Source organism: Protomyctophum parallelum (genome assembly GCF_964188405.1).
Source record: "Protomyctophum parallelum genome assembly, chromosome: 22".
Taxonomy (NCBI): domain Eukaryota; kingdom Metazoa; phylum Chordata; class Actinopteri; order Myctophiformes; family Myctophidae; genus Protomyctophum; species Protomyctophum parallelum.
In genome coordinates this window covers 19897763-19910952 of record NC_139714.1, presented here as the reverse complement: position 1 = coordinate 19910952, position 13190 = coordinate 19897763, and the positions used below count along the sequence as shown (strand labels likewise).

General features: G+C 44.7%; 1 protein-coding gene across 5 annotated transcripts in view; it reads right to left on the bottom strand.

Annotated features, from left to right (window-relative positions):
• dennd5b (DENN/MADD domain containing 5B) overlaps positions 1–8678 on the bottom strand; it is an 85772-nt gene extending 77094 nt beyond the window's left edge. For all 5 annotated transcript variants that reach the window (XM_083757869.1, XM_083757871.1, XM_083757872.1 and 2 more), the window contains exon 1: positions 8329–8678. In XM_083757869.1, coding sequence (XP_083613995.1) covers positions 8329–8437 — 109 coding nt within the window. In that variant the 5' untranslated portion in view covers positions 8438–8678. The remainder of the gene's footprint in view (positions 1–8328) is intronic.
• Between the last annotated feature and the right edge of the window lie 4512 nt (positions 8679–13190).

Below are 13190 nucleotides of genomic sequence, written 5' to 3'. Positions count from 1 at the left end.
CAATGCCTGGCGGACTCCGTTGAATGTACGGGTGTACTGTGAAGACCATAATTATGGCACCAAATACTCAGACGACAACGGGCCACGTTGCCGCACCGTGTCACAATGCACCGTGTCACGCCACTTTCTGCGCTACGCTACCTATACTACCACTGCGGCGAATGTCGAGATTAGCCCTGAACGAACGATGACGGAATCACAGAAAGAGACATGCCACTGTCAAGCACAGACAGACAGACACGGCCATTATCAGCCTCTGTTGGGGCTCAAAACGGCGTCTCCCCTCTCCCTTTGTCCCCTGGCTCTCTCCCTCCCCAGGACTGCTGCGCTCCACGGAGGGAGAACATATGGGGTACAGGGGTCAGAGGTCAGCGGTTGGGGGGGGGGGGGGTAATGTCTGCCTTCTGGGATCAACTGCTCACTTTGGTAAGAGAGAATGGGAGGCGATATGAGGGGGGGGGGGGTCTCGGTACGTATTGGCTGCGACACTGACAACGGGGGGAACCGCGGCTAACATCTAACAGCATTATCTGGGGTTCCCGGGGGTCCGTCGGCTCCCACAAATGGATAATCCATCATCACCAGCCACCGCTGTTCGGCGTCTCACCTCCGAACCCTGAACTTTGGCAGGGAGCATGTGTTGAGAGATAACGCGCGGCATGGTCACAGGACAGTGACAGACAGCGCTTCGCTGACATTGACCATCTTGTCGGGTCGCCCCGCGCCCGTCGGGCACTCGGCAGGGGGGCGTTCAACAATAGTCCACAAACATCAATCATATCCGAGGATCGAGATGCAGCGTTCTTCTGGGGGGAGCCGCTTTGCGCTTCTTAATGATCAGTCGCGGTGGGTTAGCATCGGCACACTGGGTCCAATAAGTCTCAGATTCCATTGTGGAGAAAGAAGCATCAGAGAGGACTATGCCTATGCTGGATGGTGTTACACAAAGTAGAGATCGGATTCGGATGCCTAGCTCTGTGATTGAGTGCGTGTGTGTGTGTGCGCACGTGTGTGTCAGTGTGTGTGTGTGTGTGTGTGTGTGTGCAGGACAGTCACGTGCGTTATAGATTACAGAGATGTGTTCAGCCTGGAGGAGCTGTCTGAACGGATTACTATAACAGGCTTAATAGGGCCCACAGCGAACAGGCGCTCTCACAGAACACGAGCCGGGACAAAAACACAGACACGGAGGGGATCGCTACGAGGGCAAGAGTCAGCATGAGACACAGAGAGAGAGAGAGAGAGAGAGAGAGAGAGAGAGAGAGAGAGAGAGAGAGAGAGAGAGAAAGAGAGAGACTCTCTCTGTGAGAGAGCAGTCGCATACGAGAGATAATTCAATTCACCCTCTGCAATAAATGAAACCGACAAGACACATATAAACAATAAACTGAAGGAAATTACCATACTAGGCTTTTAACCGTCTGTTGATTCTGTGCAAACACAGGTTTCCGCCGCCTCCTTTAATGAGCCATTAGGATCCGCGCGACACCATCCCACCATTACGCTCCATTAGCATAGGTCAACAGGGGGCAAGGTGTCAGTTGTTGTTAGCCTGCGTCATCATTAGCATATTATGTCAGCAGCCAGCACTGCCCTTTAAAGTCATCATTGTGCAGACTTGACTTTCCAGGCTGGCCCCTGTGTGGACAGATGGCCAGAGCCAGGGACCCAGGACGGAGCCTTAAGAGCTCCTCAAAACCCCCTTTGTGCTGCCCCTCAGTCTGTGGACGGTCCCACCTCATCAGCCTGCTATACTGCTGCACTACACCACACATACACATGCATACGCAAAAACATACACACACTCTTCAGCGAAGATAAGTGGTGGTCTACACCAAATCTCTTTCCTGAAAAAAGTCGCCGATCTACTAGCTCACGTGTCACACTGGCACTGCATTGTGAGCTTCATCTATTGTTAGGAGATAGCCCAGAATAGGGAGCAAGTTGTTCTTTCTTAAGCCCATTTTATTCTCCACAGTGTGCTGACTTTGAAAGATAATTGATCTACAAGCTAATGTTGTGACACACCCTCACTTGATGGAGTATAAATTAAGCTTCATGACACAGAGACGCGCTGCGTCTGCAGACGTGCATCAATATAGTCACTGCAACGGTAGACACCCTGTTCTTTAGACTCAGTACCATGATGAGTAAGTTATACGTTATACATTCCTTATAGGCATTGTAAAGCTGTACTCTTTCTCCTGAGCAAAATGGCACCGCAATCGCGACCAAGCTTTGTCGGGACTCGGCAGACAATCCAAAAAGGTTCCACCGACCGCCTCCTGACTAGCAGGTCGGATGTGGTCATATATGTGGTCATATATGTGGTCACATATGCCCTTTGCTTTTTCGAGCGGCCCGGGGACATCCGACTCCCTGAGGTGCAATTATGAACAGGTTCAGTTCAGCGGGCTGCAGCGGTCACAGCGGTGGGGCTAACCCCCTTGGCAGTGATGATAGCACACTGAGGGTCTCTAGAGACCAGTGGTTCCCAAACTTCTTTAGCCCGTGACCCAAAACAGAAATAAGATATTCACCCGGGACCCCAAACTAGTACAAGCTATGAAGCTACTACTTATTAAAGGTGCTTAACTATTTGTTTTCCAATTCAGGGAATTCAGGGACCAATAACAATGTGTCCGCCACCCACAATTGGGTCCTCCGACCCACTGTTTGGGTGGAAACAGTGCTCTAGACAGGGCTTAAAGACAAAAAAAATCCCAAGACTGAAAATGATGTTTTGCAAATCTGCACGGATGCCATTTAATGACCCTTATGAAATCCTCAGGACTGAAATCAGTCCCCAGGACTGAGAACGGTAATGGCGGTTTTATCGTGTTGGTGTTGCACAAACGGCTAAATCCAGTAAGCCACTGTTGTAAGGAGATGTATAGAGCGGCTGCGGGAGTACAGCAGCTGCATGTCTCTCAATGCAGTGACATTCTGTGATTATTTGCCATAATCATATTAAAAATATATAATTCTCGGCCAAATACAACGAGACTGAGCGTTGGGGGAGTGTCGGCTAGTTCGGGAGGTATAACAGGGGGTGCACGCCTGCACGGCCAAAAATGTTTGGGGACTGCTGCTCTAGAGTCTAGACTAGACTAGACTGTATAGCGTGCCTGATTCAGTGTCACTAGTCTGTGACTTGCAGTGCACAGTGATGGTGGTGTGTGTGTGTGGGGGGGAGGGGGGGGGGACAGAACGCAGACGGAGACATGAAAGGATATGGGGCGGAGGAGAAGGAGCTGGCATCGCTGGAGCTGGGGAACGACAAGCATGTCGTTCTCTGCAAATTAATGACACAAATGATGAAGAGAGAGAGAGAGAGGTGAGCACCTGGCTGATTGGAGGCAACATGGTGGAGAACTGAAGCTGAGTAAACGAGGCCGTGTGTATCTGCTTGTGCATACTGTATGCGTGCGTGTGTGTGTGTGTGTGTGTGTGTGTGTGTGTGTGTGTGTGTGTGTTTGTGCATTTCAGTGAGAGTGGCTGCTCTCATGCTGGGTAAACCACTTGTCACATATCTCGTATCAGAGAGGGTGAAGGGTGTGCGACCCGTGAGGAAGCAATACTGGCCTAATATTTCCATCTACAAATAGCTCGCCAGCTTCATCACCCTCCCAAGAATAGCTCCCCCTCTCACCTTTCGCCTCCGCAATGCCACCAACGAACCCACAATGCATCTGGTGTTACAATCCAGAGCACACAAAACACGACGCAGGGCACTTCTTCCTCTCTCTCCAGTGGCAACTGTTTCCAGTGCCCTTCTCAAATCAGCCAGCGTGTATTTATAAAGCTTATAGAATCACCGACATCCTGAGAGAGAAGCGGTCTGGATCGAGACAGGGCTGTTATTTTTTGGGTGGAACTAAAGCCACTAATTATGACTCCGGCGTGGATCAAAACGTTTTGTTTGGACGGACGGGACAAAAAATAAAAAATAACCACGTGCTCACATTCCTACACACAGAGAGACGGGCACAGATCACAGGCCTCTTATCAAAGCCACCCACTGCTCCGATCACACAACACCACCAGCCCCGAGACCATCGACCACGCAGGAGTCCGTCGAGTTAGAACTTTCACTCTATGGTCCCAGCCTAGGCAGCTCCACAGGAAGTCTGGCCCTCTAGCCTGAACAATGGGCCTGGGGAAAATAGGGCTGCTGCCACACAAAAGGGATGGGAGGAGGGGAATCACAGGCTAAAATAAGCAAAAGGCATCCACCACTACTACGGGCTAATGTGGGTCACAACAACAACCACGGCCACGCAGTGCACATGATGAATACGCGGGGGTTGTTTGGGAGTGGGTGGGACTGAGACGCTAGCCTGGCTGAAGGTAATAAAGAGGACCTTCATGGAGTCGTGTGTCATTGCGATATCAATCACGGCAGCATTAGCGTCGTCCGAGAGTGGGGGCGAACTGGAATACAGGCCTGATCTGAGTTGTAACTCCCCTCAACGGACAGATCATGGGATGATGAGCTAGAGAAAGGACGGACAAAACGTACGTCATGGGGATGGATGGACTGCTTCTGTTCTGATAACAGGAGGTGGTGGAGGGAGACGACAAGAGACACAAGACAGCCCAGGCGGTGGCGTAACCGTCTGGGCACCCGACTGGTAATCCAGTCGCAGTGTGCCGTGGGTTCGACTCCCGAGCCCGACACGGCCTTTACTGCATGTCTTCCCCCATCTCTCTCCCGTTTCCCGTCAGCCTACTGTCTGTCCCTTCAAAAAAACAATAAAAAGGCGTAAGCCACAAAAGAATATCTTAAAAAAAAAAAAAAAGAGACACAAGACATGCCAATTTTTTAACAATCTATTTTAGAATGATGTCTTGTCTGTCCAGTGTGTATAGCGTGGGTGAGATGCCGGTGTGACTCCAGAGTCTCGGTCACCACACGCATTATCCCAGAATCTCATTCTCTCTCCCGTTTACTTTCTCCTAGCTTTCCTACTTTTAAATGACTCACTTTTTCCATTGACTCAAACGTACAGCAGTACGTTAAAAAAATAAAGCCAAAATGGATCACGACGGCCCAGGCCGTAGCGTAACGGTCTGGGCACCGGACTGGTGATCCAGTCGCGGTGTGCCGCGGGTTCGACTCCCGGACCCGACACGGCCTTTACCGCATGTCATCCACCCATCTCTCTCCCGTTTCCTGTCAGCCTACTGTCTATCCCTTAAAAAATCAATAAAGGCGTAAGCCGCAAAAAAATATCTTAAAAAAAAAAGAAAAAAAAATGAATCACCACAAAAAGCCAAAGGCTTGTTTACGCTGTGGTCCATAAACATTCAAACAAACGACGATACAGAAAATACAAAAATATGCAGTTTTATTATGACAATGTAAAAAAAAACATATTGTTTCTTTGTTTTATGTTTACTGCCATGGTTCCAGCTCAAGCTGAACCATATAATCAGCTAATCATATCAAGGGGACGACAGACTGAGCCAATCCCCCAGAGATGTCCCACACAGATGTCGTCACTGACACTGATCAAGCTCCATGCGTCCCAATGACCTCATCAACAGCCCCAATAATGACATCATGAGCCATCCATTGCTTTTAAATATTCTGATAAGATTGCAACAAGTGTAATTAGATCAAACTAGTATACTGTATAGGTTCAGCTCCCCAGAAGAGCATGTGAATCTCAAGGCTTAGTCTTTTTGTTAATAGAAATTGATTGTATTTCCCTCCCTAAACAACACATACACGTACGTGAGTACAGGCCCTATGTGTTGTTTAGGATAGTGTTTTTCAAGCAAGTGGGAGCACAGCAGACATCATCAGACATCATCAGATATAATGCTATCATCAGCAAAGAGGACACTCATAACTTTACTCCTCAATCAACAGTATCATATCTCAGATACTGATACTCATCAGTCACCACAGCCTTAAGGCAAGGCAAGGCAAGACACACACAGTGTGAACCTGTGAATCAACAAAAATCATTAAGATTTTACATGAAAACGGACTCCGTGCTCTTTGAATGCCCAACATCGACCTCTCCTCCAGTCACTTCCAGGGCCCTAGAGTCTGTTCTGTTTGCTGCAGCAAGGACATTTGTTTTGGAGCAAGAGTCCACTTGTTGAATCAATAAATGCAGTAGAGCTGAAAATGAGCAGTCAGGGCTCACATCGGTCACCGGGTCACGGCATCACATGTGAGCTGCGGGCCCAGCAGGTTCATTGATTTAATCGACTAGAAAAAAACGATTGATTTTATTAATCAAACGGATGTACAAGCCCACAACGTGCCGTGTGTGTGTGTGTGTGTGTGTGTGTGTGTGTGTGTTTGTTGGGGGGGGGGGGGGGGGGGGGGACTGTACAACACTGTTGTACAGTACTATCAAGTATAGAACAGGACTTAAGTGGCTAATCATACTAAATGATTGTCTCGTTTTGACGATTCATCGATTAAGAATAATACAATACAAATACTAATGTGCTTGGTTACACACACACACTGAACTTTGAGCCAAGGGATTGACTAGAGCCACAGAGTCAGACATGTGGTACTAATGTGGTGCAATAATTCAGTAACGCAGCGTGCAAAAAAAGGTGTGTGGTGTGCACTGTGCATTGTTGTTATGAATGAGTGTCACACCACATGGGAACAGATCCACTATAGACTGAATATAATGCCTGTTAGAGGAACATGTCTGGCTCTGAACCAAATGGACCAGAGCTGTATTATAGGTTGGCCTGACTGGCCCCAGATCAGACCTCAGTCCAAGGTTCAGTGGTGGGGAGGACGGAGGTATACTATAAATCAATGCATCTGCTTCGTACAGAAAGATACCGTGTACTTCTCTGAAGCACAAACTTACTACAATGTGTGACTGATGTATAGACCTTAAAGTGTCCTCAGAGATACTACAAGGGGTCCGCCAAATTGTTGTGGGATGGGGAACATTAGACGAAAGTGGCAGATCTATAAAGCTTGTACATGTTATTTTCTGAGAGTTGGTGTAGAGAGGAATAGAGTCAAGAGCAGACCCAGCAGAGAGCCAACAGTCAAGTCGTATAAATATTGAGGGTTGAAAAGGTCTGAAAATATAGTCCTACATTAGCATGAATCCAACGGATTAATAGAAAATATACCGTGTGTCAATCAATTTTAATGAAGCTATCTAGTCTAGTATGAACAAGTTGAAACTGCAAGACATTTGTATACAATTATGTAGTGGGGGTGGGTGCTTCATCTCTCTCTCAGCTATGTGGTCTGTCCTTGGCCTGAATGTGGACCTACCGTTACCTCCTTGCACCTTGTCCTTATGTGACATGTCTAACCTCATATAATGTGCTGGTCGACGTAGATATCTTTGCCTCTCCTATATATGTTTCTCTTTACTGTTAGATTTTTCTCTTTGCTCTCCCTTCTTTTCTCTTTCTCAAAACAAAAGACGATGGAACTCGTACTAAAACAATGTCACCGTCCGTCCCTCTTCTCTGCACCTGCTATAAACCTGTGATGTCATTGTGCCAATAAGGTAGATTTTGATCGTGCTCAAGAAGAATACAAGTCTGAATATTAACTAACATAGCGATTACAAAAGACGACCATATAGTTGTTCTCTTTCACACATAACCCCCTGGCACTGACAAACAAGCAACTTGATTACATCAGCAACTTACACATTGCACTGACTATTCAAATGCTTAATTTCATAATGTTATAGCCTACTATACCCTCATACTACATGCATGACATCAAAATTATCCATGATAACTCGTGCTTTTTAATTGCCACATACTGTGAATATATAATATTAGTTCAAAGAGCCTAGTGCTGCTGAGACTGGCCAAGAATGTAAACAAGTCTAACGTTACTGTCACCGACACCGACCCGAACGCTGCATCCTTTGTTCTGGTGGTGTTCACATAACAGTTGTAAGAACAAATAAGATTATCATTGTAAGAAATATATAAATCTGTTCCTTAAGAAATTGTACTCCTTTAAGCATTGCCATGTAACGTCACTTGATGGGTAGTACTAATTGAATTTGAGCCAATCTCCCAATGGATATAGATAACTTGGATAAGTTGTGTTGTTGTGACATATGAGTGTGTGATAGCCTTGGATCAAGACTATCATAGATGTATTTTATCGATTTTGACATTTCCATATATAGATGCATCATATTGATACGAAAGTAAAAGTCTGACTCGATAAAATACATCTGTCTTGATCCAAGGCTACAATTGAGTAGCAAATGTAAAAACAAATATCGATAAAATACATCTGTGATGATCGTCTTGATCCAAGACTAGGCAGATATAATAATAATGACTTGAGCATACCCGCTAATTCGTCCGGTTCTAGTCCAGTCTCCGTGTCTATTCCGCAGATGACAAAGTAGTGAGCGAAGCGGCAGGGCGCCGCGCCGGACGCCGCGCTGCCTCCACTCATCCCCGGCGTCGCTGTTCAACCACGTCCCGCTCCTTAGTTCGGCGCACAGCAGCAACACATTCCCGAAGGAGGAATTAGAAGAACTGCGTCCAATAATGAGAAAGTATTGTGTGCCGGTTCCCAAGCTTGTAAAACAAATGGTTGTGTGCGCTGGCGTTCAATAAGAGTCACTTCATTTAAATGTGGGGTTTTTTCACCCTAAAACATGAGAGCGTTCCGCGGGGAAGCTTGGAATCACTGCGGACTGCGGAGCTGTGGCTTCACTTCACTGCTTGTTTGTCAGCGGCTCGTAGTCAGTGTTGCCAGGAATTGAGAGAGAAACAAGCAACCAACCAGGTCTATGAAAACAAGCCCCAAAGAAGCGAACCCCTGGCTGCTTGCTATTAAATATATCGTTAGCCTCATAGGATAAATGCCTAAGTCAATTTTTGGCGAAATTGAGATTTCTGCATACAGGTGATCTCCTGGGGCTGCTGCATCGTTCTGGATCATCGCCTATGTCCTCAGCCAATCACAAAGCTCACAATCTTCAAAAATGATGATCTGCCTAAGTCACTTGTGTGATTTGAGCATTTTTACGTTGCCGCCTAACTCACTTTGTGTGACTTGGGCATTTTTACATTGCATACACAGCAAACAACAGTTACTCTAATAGACCCCCAGGTGTTTAGTATGGAGTTAACATTACTCTAACAGACCCCCAGGTGTTTAGTATGGAGTTAACATTACTCTAATAGACCCCCAGGTGTTTAGTATGGAGTTAACATTACTCTAATAGACCCCCAGGTGTTCTGTATGGAGTTAACATTACTCTAATAGACCCCAGGTGTTTAGTATGGAGTTAACATCACTCTAATAGACCCCCAGGTGTTTAGTATGTAGTTAACATTACTCTAACAGACCCCCAGGTGTTTAGTATGGAGTTAACATTACTCTAACAGACCCCCAGGTGGTTAGTATGGAGTTAACATCACTCTAATAGACCCCCAGGTGTTTAGTATGGAGTTAACATTACTCTAATAGACCCCCAGGTGTTTAGTATGGAGTTAACATTACTCTAATAGACCCCCAGGTGTTTAGTATGGAGTTAACATCACTCTAATAGACCCCCAGGTGTTTAGTATGGAGTTAACATCACTCTAATAGACCCCCAGGTGTTTAGTATGGAGTTAACATCACTCTAATAGACCCCCAGGTGTTCTGTATGGAGTTAACATTACTCTAACAGACCCCCAGGTGTTTAGTATGGAGTTAACATTACTCTAACAGACTCCCAGGTGTTTAGTATGGAGTTAACATTACTCTAATAGACCCCCAGGTGTTCTGTATGGAGTTAACATTACTCTAACAGACCCCCAGGTGTTTAGTATGGAGTTAACATCACTCTAATAGACCCCCAGGTGTTTAGTATGGAGTTAACATCACTCTAATAGACCCCCAGGTGTTCTGTATGGAGTTAACATTACTCTAACAGACCCCCAGGTGTTTAGTATGGAGTTAACATTACTCTAACAGACCCCCAGGTGTTTAGTATGGAGTTAACATCACTCTAATAGACCCCCAGGTGTTCTGTATGGAGTTAACATTACTCTAACAGACCCCAAGGTGTTTAGTATGGAGTTAACATTACTCTAATAGACCCCCAGGTGTTTAGTATGGAGTTAACATCACTCTAATAGACCCCCAGGTGTTCTGTATGGAGTTAACATTACTCTAACAGACCCCCAGGTGTTTAGTATGGAGTTAACATTACTCTAATAGACCCCCAGGTGTTTAGTATGGAGTTAACATCACTCTAATAGACCCCCAGGTGTTCTGTATGGAGTTAACATTACTCTAATAGACCCCCAGGTGTTCTGTATGGAGTTAACATTACTCTAACAGACCCCCAGGTGTTTAGTATGGAGTTAACATCACTCTAATATACCCCCAGGTGTTCTGTATGGAGTTAACATTACTCTAACAGACCCCCAGGTGTTTAGTATGGAGTTAACATCACTCTAATAGACCCCCAGGTGTTCTGTATGGAGTTAACATTACTCTAACAGACCCCCAGGTGTTTAGTATGGAGTTAACATTACTCTAATAGACCCCCAGGTGTTTAGTATGGAGTTAACATTACTCTAATAGACCCCCAGGTGTTTAGTATGGAGTTAACATCACTCTAATAGACCCCCAGGTGTTCTGTATGGAGTTAACATTACTCTAACAGACCCCCAGGTGTTTAGTATGGAGTTAACATTACTCTAATAGACCCCCAGGTGTTTAGTATGGAGTTAACATCACTCTAATAGACCCCCAGGTGTTCTGTATGGAGTTAACATTACTCTAACAGACCCCCAGGTGTTTAGTATGGAGTTAACATTACTCTAATAGACCCCCAAGTGTTTAGTATGGAGTTAACATCACTCTAATAGACCCCCAGGTGTTTAGTATGGAGTTAACATCACTCTAATAGACCCCCAGGTGTTTAGTATGGAGTTAACATCACTCTAATAGACCCCCAGGTGTTTAGTATGGAGTTAACATCACTCTAATAGACCCCCAGGTGTTTAGTATGGAGTTAACATTACTCTAATAGACCCCCAGGTGTTTAGTATGGAGTTAACATTACTCTAATAGACCCCCAGGTGTTTAGTATGGTAACATCACTCTAATAGACCCCCAGGTGTTTAGTATGGAGTTAACATCACTCTAATAGACCCCCAGGTGTTTAGTATGGAGTTAACATCACTCTAATAGACCCCCAGGTGTTTAGTATGGAGTTAACATTACTCTAATAGACCCCCAGGTGTTTAGTATGGAGTTAACATCACTCTAATAGACCCCCAGGTGTTTAGTAGACATGTATTAAAAAATGCCTAAGTCACAGATTATTTTCTTGAAAATGGCCTAAGTCACTTTTTTTTGTTATGGAATGACTCTCATGTTTATCTTTTTGTAAAAAACATTTTGTTAACCCCTCAGGAAACCATTGTAAAAATCTGCATTAAAAACTCTTACATACTTGCGAGAAAATGTGTTTTTCCTTATTATCCGAAAATCATAAAAAATGACTTATGCATTTATCCTATGAGGCTAACGATATGCTATTTAAAATGAATGATTGTATGGGGTCCCTGGTAAAATGTTTTCCGACAAATTGCAGACACGATTCAGGAGGAAGCCCAAATAAGTGAAAAGTGTGACATATTTTTAAAACATTTTAACAACGGGGGTGCCCTGGCACAAAATGTTTTCATATGAGTATACTGATACACAGAACATTACATTATTATGTTAATCTGAGGTGGTCAAGTTAAGGTTAAGCAATACCAAACTACACTTTAGAAACAAGACCCCCCAGAGTAGCTTATAATAAGCAGCCATGGCAACGCTGCAGAGCGGCGTGTTCTCCTATGATCCTGGAGGAGTCGCTCGGCTGCAGGGCGGGACATTCAAATCTGCTCTGGAAACGAAGCAGTGGTTCTCAAACCTTTTCAATGTCAATGAAAGGACCCCCCGGGCCCCATATGTATTTGGCCACGGACACCCATCTGAAAATAATTTGGCCAATGGTCACCGCTGAATGCTGATACACAATTTGTGATTTTCTATGTGCTATGAAAAATAGTAGATCCACGCTCACAACATAGCAGATGTACACAGACATAATATATAATGTACAGTATTTGTTGTATGAGAGAGGTGGAGGGTGAAAGAGAGAGAAAGAGATCTCAAATAGTTTATTTAATATATTTCTCTCTTTGTGATTTTTGTATTCCTGCAACACTGAGCCTATACATACCTTTTCTTTATTTTATTTTTTTCAATTAATCTTGGTACCCATAGGCTATTTCTGGAATAATGTTTAATCCACTAGCATATGAGTGAATGTGTCTGTTATAGACAGGGGACAAACAATTACAGATTCAAGTATTGGCAAAGTGACACATGTCTGAATGCATTGCCCACAGAAAATCAATATTCATGTTATGAGATATGAATTGATGTGGACAAAATTATATAAACAGCACAACTTAGGAGAAGGATGATTGACAAAATGGTAAATACAGGCAAATGGTGCATTTATCGCCTTTATCCAAGGCGCTCTACATAGATTGTGCATTACATTCACCCATTCACACACACATTTATACACCGATTGCGGCGGAAGCCATGCAAGGTATACCAACCAGCACATCGGAAGAAATTTGGGGTTCAATGTCTTGCCCAAGGACACTTCGACATGTAGACAGGAGGAGCCGGGATTCGAACCACTGACCCATGGATCACTGGATCATTGGCTCTACCTTCTGGGCCACAGGAGAAAGAGAGGGGAATGGATGGAGATGGCAAAGAAAGAGTCAGAGTGAGAGAGGCAGACAGACAGACAGACATGAGAAAGTAGTCGCGCATATTAATAGTGAAGACCATTATCATAAAACAGCTCCACAATTTTGCATAACTATGCATTGTCTTTGGTGGATCAATAAAGATTATTGGGAATGTAATCATTTGGGCCATTTGACACTCATTGCTTTAGTTTAGACTTTAGACCCATGCATACCACTACCAAATAAGTGATTACGGGAAAGATCAAATCCAATATCATATGGACAGTCCTTGTTTAGTTGTTTATGCTTTAGGACAGCAAGTCAGGAAAGACTTCACAATCCAACATCCCAGTGCATCATATTATGCTGCTTTACGAGACTGTGATAAATATTGCAAGGTCTCCCTCTAGTGTTGAAATAGTAAATTAATGATTATT